The sequence below is a fragment of the Mizuhopecten yessoensis genome, unplaced genomic scaffold (genome assembly GCF_002113885.1).
Source record: "Mizuhopecten yessoensis strain PY_sf001 unplaced genomic scaffold, ASM211388v2 scaffold9109, whole genome shotgun sequence".
Classification (NCBI taxonomy): domain Eukaryota; kingdom Metazoa; phylum Mollusca; class Bivalvia; order Pectinida; family Pectinidae; genus Mizuhopecten; species Mizuhopecten yessoensis.
Window position 1 is genome coordinate 1,443,806 of NW_018407883.1, and position 13,193 is coordinate 1,456,998.

General features: G+C 35.9%; 1 protein-coding gene across 1 annotated transcript; it reads right to left on the minus strand.

Annotated features, from left to right (window-relative positions):
* Positions 1 to 4,903: 4,903 nt before the first annotated feature.
* On the minus strand, positions 4,904 to 11,182 carry LOC110457357. Its single transcript, XM_021508585.1, has 7 exons — positions 11,158 to 11,182; positions 10,853 to 11,027; positions 10,054 to 10,090; positions 6,367 to 6,468; positions 6,079 to 6,200; positions 5,685 to 5,909; positions 4,904 to 5,090 (listed from the first exon to the last, which is right to left on the minus strand). The coding sequence occupies exons 1-7, from the start codon at positions 11,180 to 11,182 to the stop codon at positions 4,904 to 4,906; spliced, it is 873 nt and encodes a 290-aa protein (XP_021364260.1).
* Positions 11,183 to 13,193: the final 2,011 nt, after the last annotated feature.

Consider the following 13,193-nt stretch of genomic DNA (forward strand, 5'->3'; position numbering starts at 1 on the left):
GTACTTACAGGTGTAGGTTTCCATTCTGTACTTACAGGTGTAGGTTTCCATTCTGTACTTACAGGTGAAGGTCTTCATTCTATACTTACAGGTGAAGGTCTTCATTCTATACTTACATGTGTAGGTCTCCAGTCTATACTTAAAGGTGTAGGTCTTCAGTCTGTACTTACAGGTGTAGGTCTTCATTCGGTACTTACAGGTGTAGGTTTCCATTCTGTACTTACAGGTGTAGGTCTTCATTCTATACTTACAGGTGTAGGTCTCCATTCTGTACTTACAGGTGTAGGTTTCCATTCTGTACTTACAAATATAGGTTTCGATTCTGGAGTTTTTTCATGATTCATGATGTAAATAAAATTGTTTTTTTGTGACATGTTTTTCTATTTTGCAAAGTTAGATTACGCATGACCAATTTTAGTATTATGATATTCGTTTTAGATATAATGAAATTCAATATTTTAAACTTCTTTCAAATGACAATGTAAAACCATTTTTTGCTGATTCCAACAAACAACAGTGACTTGTGGGCGCCCTCACACAGAATATCATATTGGTAGTGAAGGCAAATATTAAATGACTTTATAGTGAGACTTTATTTTGTAACATATATTCTATAATAGCTTGCCAATTCAAGTTGAAGGCACAGTTCACTGCATAAAGCAATTATTTATAAAAGTAGGTAAGCGGAGTTATTTAAGGAACAATGTAATATTGTGGTAAATAATGTTGCGATAACTCAAGTTAAGCGCAGGAAACTTTATCATAAATGGCAAACTCATGTTGAGCTCTTGTAAATTGAATAGATAGCGACTAAATTTACTCATGTTCAACCAGAAATATCACCTCACTTGAACAAAATAGAAAGCTATATTGTAAAACTCTAAGTCTTTCACCCATAATTTCGTATTTTGACTGCTTTAGTAAATAAATGAAATATCCCATGAACGAGCTTTCGTAGTCACAGTAAAAAAAGTTTGGCGGATTGATTCAAATACATGTTTCAAATATGGCGCCGGACTTCTATGTTAAAGTGTAACCTGAACGAAAATAGAAATGAATATATTATCATTCTATATGATCCTTATACAAAAATGTCGAAAATCGCATTGAAATCGGTCATCCCGATACCGAGATATCGACGTATAAAGTGTAGGATTTTCACCTGTCCTTCTTCTACTAATTAGCATAATCGTAACTCGCGGTGATTTGGCCCCTATCGACTGTGACGTCACAAGTTCAACGCCTGTAGCGGTCAACATCGAAGGAATAGGCGATATCGAGAACAGCCATGGTCATACAGCGTCAGACTGCGAATTCCTTTTTTTTTTTCAGTTTTGAGGAATCAGATTATCCTGAAGATAACATTATGTAGATGGTATCCAGTCATATAAAATTTGCCAGAATTGCCAGACAGTGAGTTTATTTGAAACCAAACTGACGACTCTGAATAGGGTAACACACACTGGTAGCATTGGATGTCCTGATCCTGAGCACTTTTGCGATTTTTTTTCTCGAATGAACGAGTTTGAGGGAAATTAAACAGAAATAGTCTCAATGTTGTCGATCAAAGATATTTTAGCTGGAAAGTCAGTTTGCAATTAGTTTCTTTACTCTATACAGGGATGTATATACTTTATAGGTCTCTGCTCTACAGTAAAAACGTATCCAATCATGTCGTCAATGAACAGCACAATTTCATGACCAGTTTTTGTGCCGGAATATTAAGCTTGCAAAGTTATATACTGTGATACCTCTAGTATCTAGGGTCCAACAATATGGAAATATATCAGTGAACATTTTTTACAAAATAACTTCAACGTTGGTGTCTGCTGTTGTTAAACCACAAGATATTTAGTAATGACAAATCGACGACATTGTGTCTTTCCACGGAATTATATTTCCTTCTTACATGTGCGTGATTACATTTATCTCAAAAATATATTTGAATTATGAGATTCAAACATTTTCGTTTCTCCCTTTACATGTAGCATACACAAGTTATAATTTAACATCTTGGTTAATAATGAAAACCATCTCGATCCACTCCCTTAGCCTACTTAGGTGTAACATGTGTGTACAGGTAAATAACACTTAACACCTGTGTCGAGTAGTGACACCAGGAGGCCCAAGACACACCTGTATACCTGTGTACAGGTTTGACATCAGAGGGATGTCAGCAAGTGGGCAAGGGGGTACCTGAAGTTAGTATGTATATTGCATTTGGTGTAGATGACAATTTAACAACAATGTCCTCAGGCGAGATAACGAGGCAATGTATAAGCAGAGACGTTTATATTACGTCTCTGGAAAAGGATCGATTTCAAGAAAAAAATATTAATAAATGAAATACGTAAGTACTGTCACGGAGTCACATTATATGCAAACCACAATCAGTGCAACTGCATCACTCGACAGATGGAAGTCAGAAACGAGTAAAATAATGCTGGACCATGCTATGCACATTATATATCTGATCAGGATGTTCACTGATCAATTACTTATCTTTGTGAAACTTGAACGGCAGGTTCTCCCACTGCAGTGTTCTTAAAAGTGGTGTGTGTATTTATCATGTGCTAAATTCCTTGGATTGCACAGAGACGTAAGTTTGATGACTGGGAGTAAAAAAGAAAACACGGGTTGCTGCTCATTTTAAGTATAAATTATTGTACCGGTGCATTTTATTTTGTCAATTCCAATCGTATATCTACATATTGCAAAGAATTTGACTCAATATTAAATCAATTGTTTTGTGTTATTTAAAGGTGTTCATCAAATTTTCTAAAGATCAATTTAATAATAAAGAGTATATTATTTAGTCACTAGATTAACCAATTACGTAGCAAAACAGCACATATTCATATAGTTTTTCACCGTTTGCCTCCTCAAGTGGATCTAATTTCTTCATTAAAATTGTAAAAAAAGAATGATTTATATGTATGTAGTCTTTAAATATTATCTACACAAGTAAGTGACGAATTTATATATCAACACCGCGTACAAACGCTTTGTTTCACTGTGGTGCACAGGACATGGAAATAGTGGACTCTTACAAGTATCTGGGGATATGGATGGATGAGCACTTGCATATGAAAAAAAACTGAGGGAGCACTTGGTGCCCTCATTGGAAAACATATATCTCTGGGAGGAATGTCATTTATTGTATTCACCAAACTAAATAACACGGTAATGGAACCGGTTCTTATGCATGGAAGTGCCATTTGGGGTATCAAGGAACATGCATCAATAAATATGGTACAGAACAAAGCTTGCAGATACTTTTTAGCTATTGGAAAATATGCATCTAACACAGCTATCCGCGAAGACATGGGGTGGTTATCATGCTATACAAGACAAAAGATTACATGCTTAGGGCTGATGCGTAAAATCAAAAGAATGGAGGACAGCCGACTAATTAGTAGGATCACGAGATGGTCATCCAGGTATCGGAAGGGATGGTATTTCGCGGTTAACAAATTTATGAATAATATAGATACGTACAATCTAGTGAATAATGTGAACTTTTCTACACAGTATGTCACAAGAAATCTTATGAATAAATTACGTGCAGCAGATAGCACAGAGTGGCAAAGAGTTCTATGGAACGACAATAATAACGTGAACGGAAATAAACTCAGAACATATAGGCAATACAAAAATGATATAGGCACAGATAATTTTGTGAAATCGGACATTCCACGAACCAATAGGCGATACCTGGCCCAGTTTCGCTACGGATGTTTTCCGCTAGCAGTGGAGACTGGAAGATATGCCAGGCCGCCCATTCAACTTCATGATATACTGTGTACCCATTGTGTCATGAGGGAAGTCGAAGACGAAAAACATTACTTAATTGAGTGCAAACTGTACAGTGATTTAAGATATACTTTGGTAAATCATACCTGTGATGTTATATAGGGGTTCTTAATGTAGGACATTGACACAAAGTTCCTCAACATAATGAAAAATCGTGTACTCCAGCCAAATATAGGTCAATTTATTTTTAACGCGTTTAAGCGTAGAAAACTTTACATGCAGCTATCTAAGTAATAAGCATATGTGTGACATTTAACCTGTACATAATTATATATCATCCGATAAAGTAATAAAACCGGTTTCTCTCTAAAGTTGGTAGTACATGAATAGGTAATGAAATATTGTACCGTATAATTTGCTATAAATTATCTATCGGTCTCTTTTAATGTGGTGACTCTAATACAAAATATATTTTAATGTATATTATTGCCTTTTTGGAATCTCTTAAGTCAAATTTACTTCGACACCAATGTGTAACAGTTTTATAATGTCTTATGATAAGCTATAGTAAGCTGACACATATTGGTCTTTTTTACATTTGGTGATACTGACATTTTTTTAAGGTATATTATTGCCTTTTGGAGTTTCAGAAGTCTTAATTAACTTGAACATCAAGGTGCTAGAATAACCTATGGAAAATTGTGATAAGTATTGTTCTCTTAAAATGCGACGCCACTTGCTCTTCTGTATTATATTGCATTTCGGAGTCTCATAAGTCATAATTAATTTTGACAACAATGTATTGAAATAACTTAACTTATGTTTACCCGTTAAAGTAACAATTTTCACTAGAACACGATCTCCAGTGTTGAGAACTGCCTCACGAACACGACTATAGTAATTTCCTGTCCTTTCTGTCTAGCCATGGCCCTAGCTGATGCGATACAGCAATTTCATAGGCGTTAATCAAGCGTTGCCTCAGGTCGTCAATTTACTTTGTCATGGAACCTGCTTCAGCGTCTGTGTTCAAACCAAATGCGAGATATACTGGCAATATGGGGTTCCGTCCAAACATCAAAAATATGGACTCTGACTTGTAGATTCTTGTCGAGTACAGTTGTACGCGTGTACCATACTAGAGACGTGCGATTTACCAGTCCTTCTTCTGTTCTGGTGAAAGAGTTCCGAGCCTTCCGAGGAAAGTACGATTAAAGCGCTCAAATACGCCATTTCCCATGGAATGGTACGGAGATGTGCGCGACTTCTCTATTCCGGTAATTATGCAGAGCTCCTTCATCAGATGACTTGTAACGTTTGGACCCTGGTCCGAATGAATCCTGCGAGGAAATCCATAATAGACGACGAATTGGTTAAAAAATACCTCACAGTGCTCCGAGCTGACATATTCTAAGGAGGTATACCAACTGCATATCGGGTAAAATTGTCTGTGATCACCAGTATAATTTCAACTCCACCTTTCGAAGTCTCAAATGATAGAAAGTTTATACAAACTGATTCCATGGGCTGGAAAGTGTTGATGGCAACAGGTGGAGCACAGGTCTTGTCTGGTGTCTTCCTAAGTACACAACGCGAGCACGACTTTACCCACTCAACTTGTCCTTGGTCATGCCAATCCAGTAGAAACGATCTCATACTAAGGATACGTGCGGTCGCGTCCTTGATGTCCCAATTGTGTAACATAATCAGAACTGTGGGAACCTTGGATCAGGGCACTAGAAATCTGAGTCATTTTGGTATCTCCATCAGATGTTACAACTCTGCACAGAATTTCATCCAGAAGTTTTAGTGTGTCAACGTTCTTCATAATGGCTAAATAACCAGGTCCTGGTGGCAAGTCATCCTTTTTCGGTTTAGCTTCAGACTCCACAAGAGGTACCCAAAATCCTAGCAGAGCATCCTTCCGCTGTTACTCTTGGAGTTCCGGTAAAGATTGGGACGCAGAAGATGAAGACTTATCACAAATAACTTGTGCGGACATGGCGATGGTTTCTATGTATGGCGAGGCCGAGATTCCTTTAGTTATTGCCTTAATGACATCCTCGGAAATGATGACAATTTCCTCCTCATTCTGCAGACAGGGATGGCGGGACATTCCGTCAGCATCGACATTGTTGACACTGGGTCGGTATTGGATGCTAAAATCAAAGTTGGACAGTGCTGCTACCCAACGCTTAGATGTGCTGATGATAGTGCATACGTCAGGGGGTTGTTATAGCAGTAAAAGGACATCCCAAAAGGTAGTCGGCAAACGTATCGGTCACTTCCCACTTCAAAGCAAGAAACTCAAGTCGGTGCGCTGGATACCATCGTTCTGCCTTGGACAACCCGAGACTGGCATACGCTATTACTCTCTTCACTTCGTCCTGTTGTTGGTAGAGAACGGCTCCTAAACCAAGTCCAGAAGCATCTGTGTGTAGACAGAAAGGCTGTTTAAAATCAGAATAGCTGACAATGAGCGGTCCTGACAAACAAGTCTTCAATGCCTCTGCTTGTTCATGTTCCCATTTCCAGGGCCGTGGGGCATAGTCCTTCGTCTTGGTATTCTTTCTAAGTTCTGTATAAAACGGCGAAAATAGCCGACGAATCCCTTACATCATCCGAGTTCTCAGGACGTGGCCATGCTGTCACTTGCTCAACCTTCTCCGGATACGACTCTATCCCATTCTCTGAGACGATGTGCCCGACATATTTGACCTTCCGACGAAAGAAAGAACATTTATCGCAAGGTAACAATAAATGACCAACTTTAGAAACTCATATATTTGAAATTAAGGGAAAGACTATTTATTATGCTTCAAACAAGAACCCCCCCCCCCCCCAAAAACAAACAGGAAAGTTATCTCAGAAATTGAATTAAAGAAATAGAAGCTCAAGAAAATGTAGACTTCAAAGAACAAGAAGAAAAACAAAAAGAATTCTAAAGCTATATGGGTAGAAGAAAGGTACACGAATTTTATGAAAATTATATTCTGCAGATAATGATCTTTATGGGTTTACTTCTGATTTTTTTAATGCTGTTGGAAACAGTTAGCCGAGGCAATTTTTGAAAAACTTGAGACCTCTTTCACTTTAAATATAGTATACAAAATAGCATCAGGTTCAATCGCAAATAGAGTAAAAAATATATTTTAAACAAAATAATTAATACAGATCAATCAGGTTTTATTTCAGGAAGATATATAGGGGAAAACACTGGAAAATTATATGATATCATGCAATATTCTGAAGAAAAGGACATATATGTACCTCGTATGCTACTTTTTATTGATTTTGAGAAAGCTTTCGATTCTGTTAGTTTGGATTTTATTGATAAGGTACTTGATTTTTTTTAAAATTTTGGAAATGATAGTAGAAGTTGGATTAATTTTCTTCACAAATGTTCAAAGTCATCTATTAATCAAGGGGGGAATCTATCACAATTTTTTAAAATTTAACATTGATGTCGTCAAGGTGACCCTATTGCCCCGTTTTTATTTATTTTATGTGCAGAAGTACTAGGTATCAAAAGTAGAAATAATGATAGCATTTAAGGAATAAATATAGAAAACACACCAATATTACTAGCTCAATATGCTTATGATACTTCAGTTATTCTTGACGAATGTGACAAAATTTCGGGATTGAAAATAAACATAACTAAAACTGAAGTAATTTGGATAGGAAGCAAAAATTACATCTTTTTATATCCATTTTTTATTGAATGTTGGTTAAATAATGAACAATTGAGTATGAAAATTAATCTGGTTAGTATTTTGTAATGCTGAAAATGTTTCAAAAGATTTTCTTCATTTTAAAATGATCGAAAAGTTCCTCTCGTTTTGATATTTTGTATGGCGGACTATGTCAAAACGACAGGTGCGTTACATATGCAGCTTTTTAATTTTATTTACTTTCTTAATACCGATGGCTATATGTTTTCATTGTTTAGCTATCTATATTCTTATTAAATGCTCTCATCTTGATAAAAAAAAATCTTTCATCTACTATCCGCGCTATTTGCAGTGGTCATACACTGATAAAAAAAATGTTATGAATAAATATTCAAAACTATTAACCTCACTAGTATCTTTGTCTGAGTTTGAACACAGATGAATATATTTTGTTAACGGGCATGTATCGGAGAGCATTTACTTTGTGTTTCTATATACAGTAGTTTAAGCGAAAGGAAGGGATAAGTTACTGGTTAGTTTAATTTTGCTATGAGGCCCTCCAAGGAGTAACTGTTTTGATGGCCACGGCGTATTCTGTTCTCACCTCTGTTGGTACTCGGGGTCAAATATGATACGTGTGCTAATTATAGATACATAACTTATAATATTCCCGGGATCAGTAAAATTGTATGATTTAATTTTATTTTTGAATTGAACTAATTTTTCTTTTATTTACATGCAAGATTTAAATTAGTACTAATATTAGTACCCGGCCTCCTCTGCCGTGACGACGCAATATATAAGAATACAAAAAATCTCTCATCGTCAGAAAGCTACGTTATCGCAGCTAGATTTAAATATGTTAAAATAACGGGCCAGGATGAATAACTGAGGAAGGAGAACCTACTTATAGTACAAAGAATTGCATAACAAACATATTTTTTAAATCGTTATGTTTCAACAGTTCAAGTTTTCACATGATGTTGACTTAGAATGTATGATCATGCAACAACCTTTTCTCAATGAATATTTAATTTTCGACTTCAGATCGATTCGGATTACGCATTGAAAACGAGGAAAAAATATTTGCTTACGTTGTAAAAATTACACGTGCTGCCGATAACTACGGCTTCTGTTTCGAACAAAAAAGAACTGATAAAAGAAAAGTTGTCTTAACATAAAAAAGGTCCTTTTACAAGTATGCTTTAATCTGTGTAAAGTATTGAAAACAAATAGTTATCAAGTATTTCAACGCGTTCCATATCTGACACATATTCTACATGTACACGTAGTGGTTTTGCCATACACTTTATTCATTTTAACAGAAAGGTTTGTCCCATGGTTGAGGGAAGGTGTACCATCTGTACCGGTCACATTCCGGTAATACATTTTTATATATATTAGTATATATCTACTTCATGTTTATGCCTATTTTCATTGTTGAAATTTTCTTGTAAATGTATGACGAGAGAAGGCTGTGATAAGTTGTAAAAAAAAAATTGTGCCCAATCCCTTGTTAAATTTTATTGGCAATAAATATGTTTAAAGTTAAATAAATTTAAATTCTGAATATTGGCAAGTGTGCAATTAACTTCTGATGATGAATAATTACTGATTCAATAAGTTTAAACGCGGAAATCATATAACTTGGTATCATGGTGCGGTAAGAAGTTGCAGTTGCCTGACGGCCCCTATCTGGGATCCCCTTTGGAAATGTTTCATCTCGGTCAGACCACCTGTTTTAACTGCCTCGTCAGGTGACGTTTGTGGGGCTCTTTTTAACAGGGCCTTCCCGCATAATTTAAGTGGTCAAACTGGACATTTGGAACGGACTATGAATATGGGGATAGCGAGGTAACATTAGGTAGCAGTGTACAGTAGAAATTGCCCTAATCTGATAAACAAGGCACATGTCGAGGAAATGTAAACACAGCGGATTTACCCTACACAACACATGTATACATGCATTTATATTTGTAAACTGCATTACATTTACAATACATATAAAGCACTGAGAAGTGTATAAACCTCTTTTTTCTATGTATGTCACTTGTGTGAAAACCATGGTTACCACATCAAAAATTACCAAAAAATGCCAAAAAATGCTGATTTTGACCCAAAAATGACCCCAGCAACTAGTATTTTTTTCCTAAGTTCTGTCTGAAATTAAAGATTACCTACCTGGTTGCAGAATTATCTGGGTCCCAGTAAAGTTGTAAAACTTTTTATAAAACTTTTTTGGAATTTTGAGTCGGATGCTGTTGTCAAAATTTTACCTCCTGTAAAGCTAGCTTTTCATGTGTAGGCACCCTTTCGGATTATGGCCAACATTTTATTTTCGAACCAGCAAACTCGTCATCATGCTTATACCAATTTTAGTACAGTTTTATTTTTATATTTTTTTTTACATATAATTATACAGGGGTTTGCCATATAATAAAAAATATCACCCATGGCCACAACCCTCTACTGTTTACTGCTACCTATTACATCACCACTTTTTACCAAAATTTAATTAAAACCTTTTAAATGTCTGGAAAATGGCACCATGAACACAACAATGTATCCGTTTCCTTTCTCACTTTATAAGTGACAGAGTAATATGAATTCTCCTGACAGGTTTATTTACATCTTCTGCTGTCAAACTACCATCAACGGGAGGTAATCTGAAAAAATGAAAACTTGAATTGGTTTGTAGTTTTCATGAATAAAATTCCTTTTCGGTGAAATATGATGCTTTGAGATCATGTGCATGTTAAAAGCAAACAGTACAGTGATACTATGATGATACTGTCTTGTTTTATGACGTCATAGTAACTGTGATGTCATCATAACTATGACGTCATCAATGGTTATCTATGACATCATCGAGGATCACTGATATCAAACAATTGAACTCTAGGAAACCCATCTCAACAACAAACTAGCAACAGACACATTTCCCGTAACCGATGAACAGCACAGAAATGTCAGATATTCTGAAAAATCAGACAAGTGCCACCATAGCAACCGTTAAGTGGCAGTGCATACAACACATACATTCATTAAAATAAATATGGCTCTTTCCGTGATGTCCTTTTTGGAAACATTTGAAATAATGTTTTGACCTTCCATCTGAGTCACTTCAAATTTGTTATGGTATGGAAATTGAAGCAAAACAAAGATGTTGTCCAAGCTTAAGATATGTAAACACAATGTAATGTCATAATGTCTCATTTCATTCCACAAGCTAAATGCTTGGAAGCTCCATCTTTCTTTGGATTCTTCCTGGCAAACTCTCTTACAATGTCTGTAACTGGAACTTTCACTGCTCTATGAATGAACATAAGAGCCAGAGAAGTCATTCTCTGCCGTCCCATTGTTGACCGACGATATGTTTTGAGAAGTCTCAGCACACTGATGCTCCGTTCGCATTCACAACTTGTTACTGGAAATGTTCCACATCATGTTCCTTGATAGCAGTTGAAAGGGTGGTGGGCTTATCTGTCTGGTCCGTCCAATACAATTTCCACTGTTGGAATTCTTCATTAAATGTTGATGGTGATGGCATGTCCTCTTTGAAAAGGGCCTTCAGTGAATTCACTTCTACACTATTTTCCAATCCTGAAGGAACAAGTTTCAGTTATGTTGCTCACAGCTGGGATAGTGAATGCCTGTACAATACATCTGTTCAGCTGATGTGCTGTACACTAAACAGGAAGGGCCTTTGGGTATTCCTTTTGGATCCTGGGACCGACTCCTTTGGTTTTCCCTGCCATTTTGCCAGCTCCGTCATAACATTGGCTTCGCATCTTTTGTGGGTCAGGTCAAACACGATCAATCATCTGCAGGAGCTCGTTGGACAAATTCTCTCCAGTAGTGCCCTAACTGACATCCACAAATCCCAGAAAGTCTTCCCTTATGTCACTTGATTGGTCCACAATCCGTATTGTCACAAAAAACGTTTTTGAAAAAGATTAATTTGGTTCACTCTGATATGTGAAGTTCAACATGTACTATGGGGATGTAATAAAGTCCAAAATCTAATTCTTGCTTTCCATGTATGGATCCAAACTACTTGTAATGTGACTTTTAATATATGTAAAAAAAAAAAGATTTTATTTTTGGGGAAATAACACAAAATCAACATCTGAGTGACAGGGCAGAAAAAGTTATAATTCTAAATATGAAGCACTACATATATTGTCAAAAGTGTTTTCGCAAAGAAATTTACCTACCTACTCTAATCAGTAACTAAAAAAACAGTATTAACTATTGAAAGATACATAGCAAAGAATATGACAGGGAAGCTTCCCTTATCAAAGATTTCAATGGCGCTATCATATCGCTTTTAGATAATGATATAAATGTTTACATACCAAACGAAAAAAAAAAATCATTATGGATGACTTGAATACGTATTGAAAGTATGCCTAATTTAGAGAGTATTGATGTAATGGAACGTAACTGATGTTTCCCATCCTCAGACGGTTCCTCATGTGTATGATTTGTCTAGAATTAATACAAATAATAATAATTTTTATTATATATACATTTATTTGTAATAGGTGATTTTGTATTTTTGTTTAGATGTTCAACAAATCCTCTCACCAGATCAATAGTATCTGCATTTATGGTGTATACGTTGTTCGTCTGATCAATCCATGAGAGGTCTTCATTTACGTATAATCTGTTTATCGTTTGGTCATTTTCATGTTAATGTTAACTCGTTCGAGCTGCATGTCACAGTGGTAAAGTAGTGCCCTTCGATAGACGTTGTTCTGGAACCTGATAACATTAACGGAGGCTAAAGATACCATATTAAAACCAGTACCTTTAAAGTCAAAGTTTTGTTGTTTTCAGTTAGAATATCTGTGATCGAGGACTTCGTCTGGCGAAGTTGGGCACACGTGACACTATATGTTTCTCATACGATAGCTCCCAACCCACTGGATAAACCTGATAGGAGAACGTCTTAGTTTTGGTTTTGGTTACCCACTAGTGGCTAACACTCTGGACGTGATTACATTGGTCAGTTGTCTAGTTTTGTGGTAAAGTAACAATTCTTTGCGATGTCATGTTCCATTTTGATGTCATAGTTCGTGGCAATTGTTTGCCCGATAGGGAACAAGAGTAAAGTATTCAAAAGAGAAACATGGTTTTCTAGATATAATATCTGAATGTTGTGGGAGACAAACTGTCCCAAACTCGAGGTGGTTGATTAACATGTTTATCTAACCCACGTTAGATAATGTCCAAACTGTAAACAACAATCGGTAAGACTTGTGTCTTTGAACAATTCAAAAATTACCTAACCTGAGCGAGACAAACATGAAAATTAACCGTTGCTCGTGAGGAACCTCTATTTGATGATTTGCTGTACATACATATAAACAATTTAAATTTAAACGTCCTATAAATACAATTGGAGCACGTATGTGACCCTGAACTGCCTAGATTGTATCTTTTCTCACGAAGAAGATACGAATCCACACTTAACTCTTTGTTTCCTAATACCACAGGAGTAGACATGCCAAAACATCAGGTTCAACTGGTATGTACTGTTATATTGATGTAGGTATACTGTAATAACACTTGGATGTATTGTTGTTGAATTTAGCAATTTATCAATACGCCTTATACTTTAAATGATATTTATATATATATATAGTAAATATATGTTCACTCAACGGTAATGTTTAAATGAATGAACTAAATCTGGAAATCTCTTAATACGCTAACAGTTTAAATGTTATGTAGTATATAATTGTGATACATATTACGTAGTAT

What these genes read in the sequence shown, in the direction of transcription:
- LOC110457357 (XM_021508585.1), bottom strand. Translation starts at nt 11,182, where the DNA reads ATGGCAGGGAAAACCAAAGGAGTCG. An exon ending in AGGGAAAACCAAAGGAGTCG is followed by an intron (nt 11,028 to 11,157) that starts GTCCCAGGATCC and finishes TTGTTCCTTCAG; the next exon opens with GATTGGAAAATAGTGTAGAA. An exon ending in TTGTCCAAGGCAGAACGATG is followed by an intron (nt 5,910 to 6,078) that starts GTATCCAGCGCA and finishes CTTTGATTTTAG; the next exon opens with CATCCAATACCGACCCAGTG.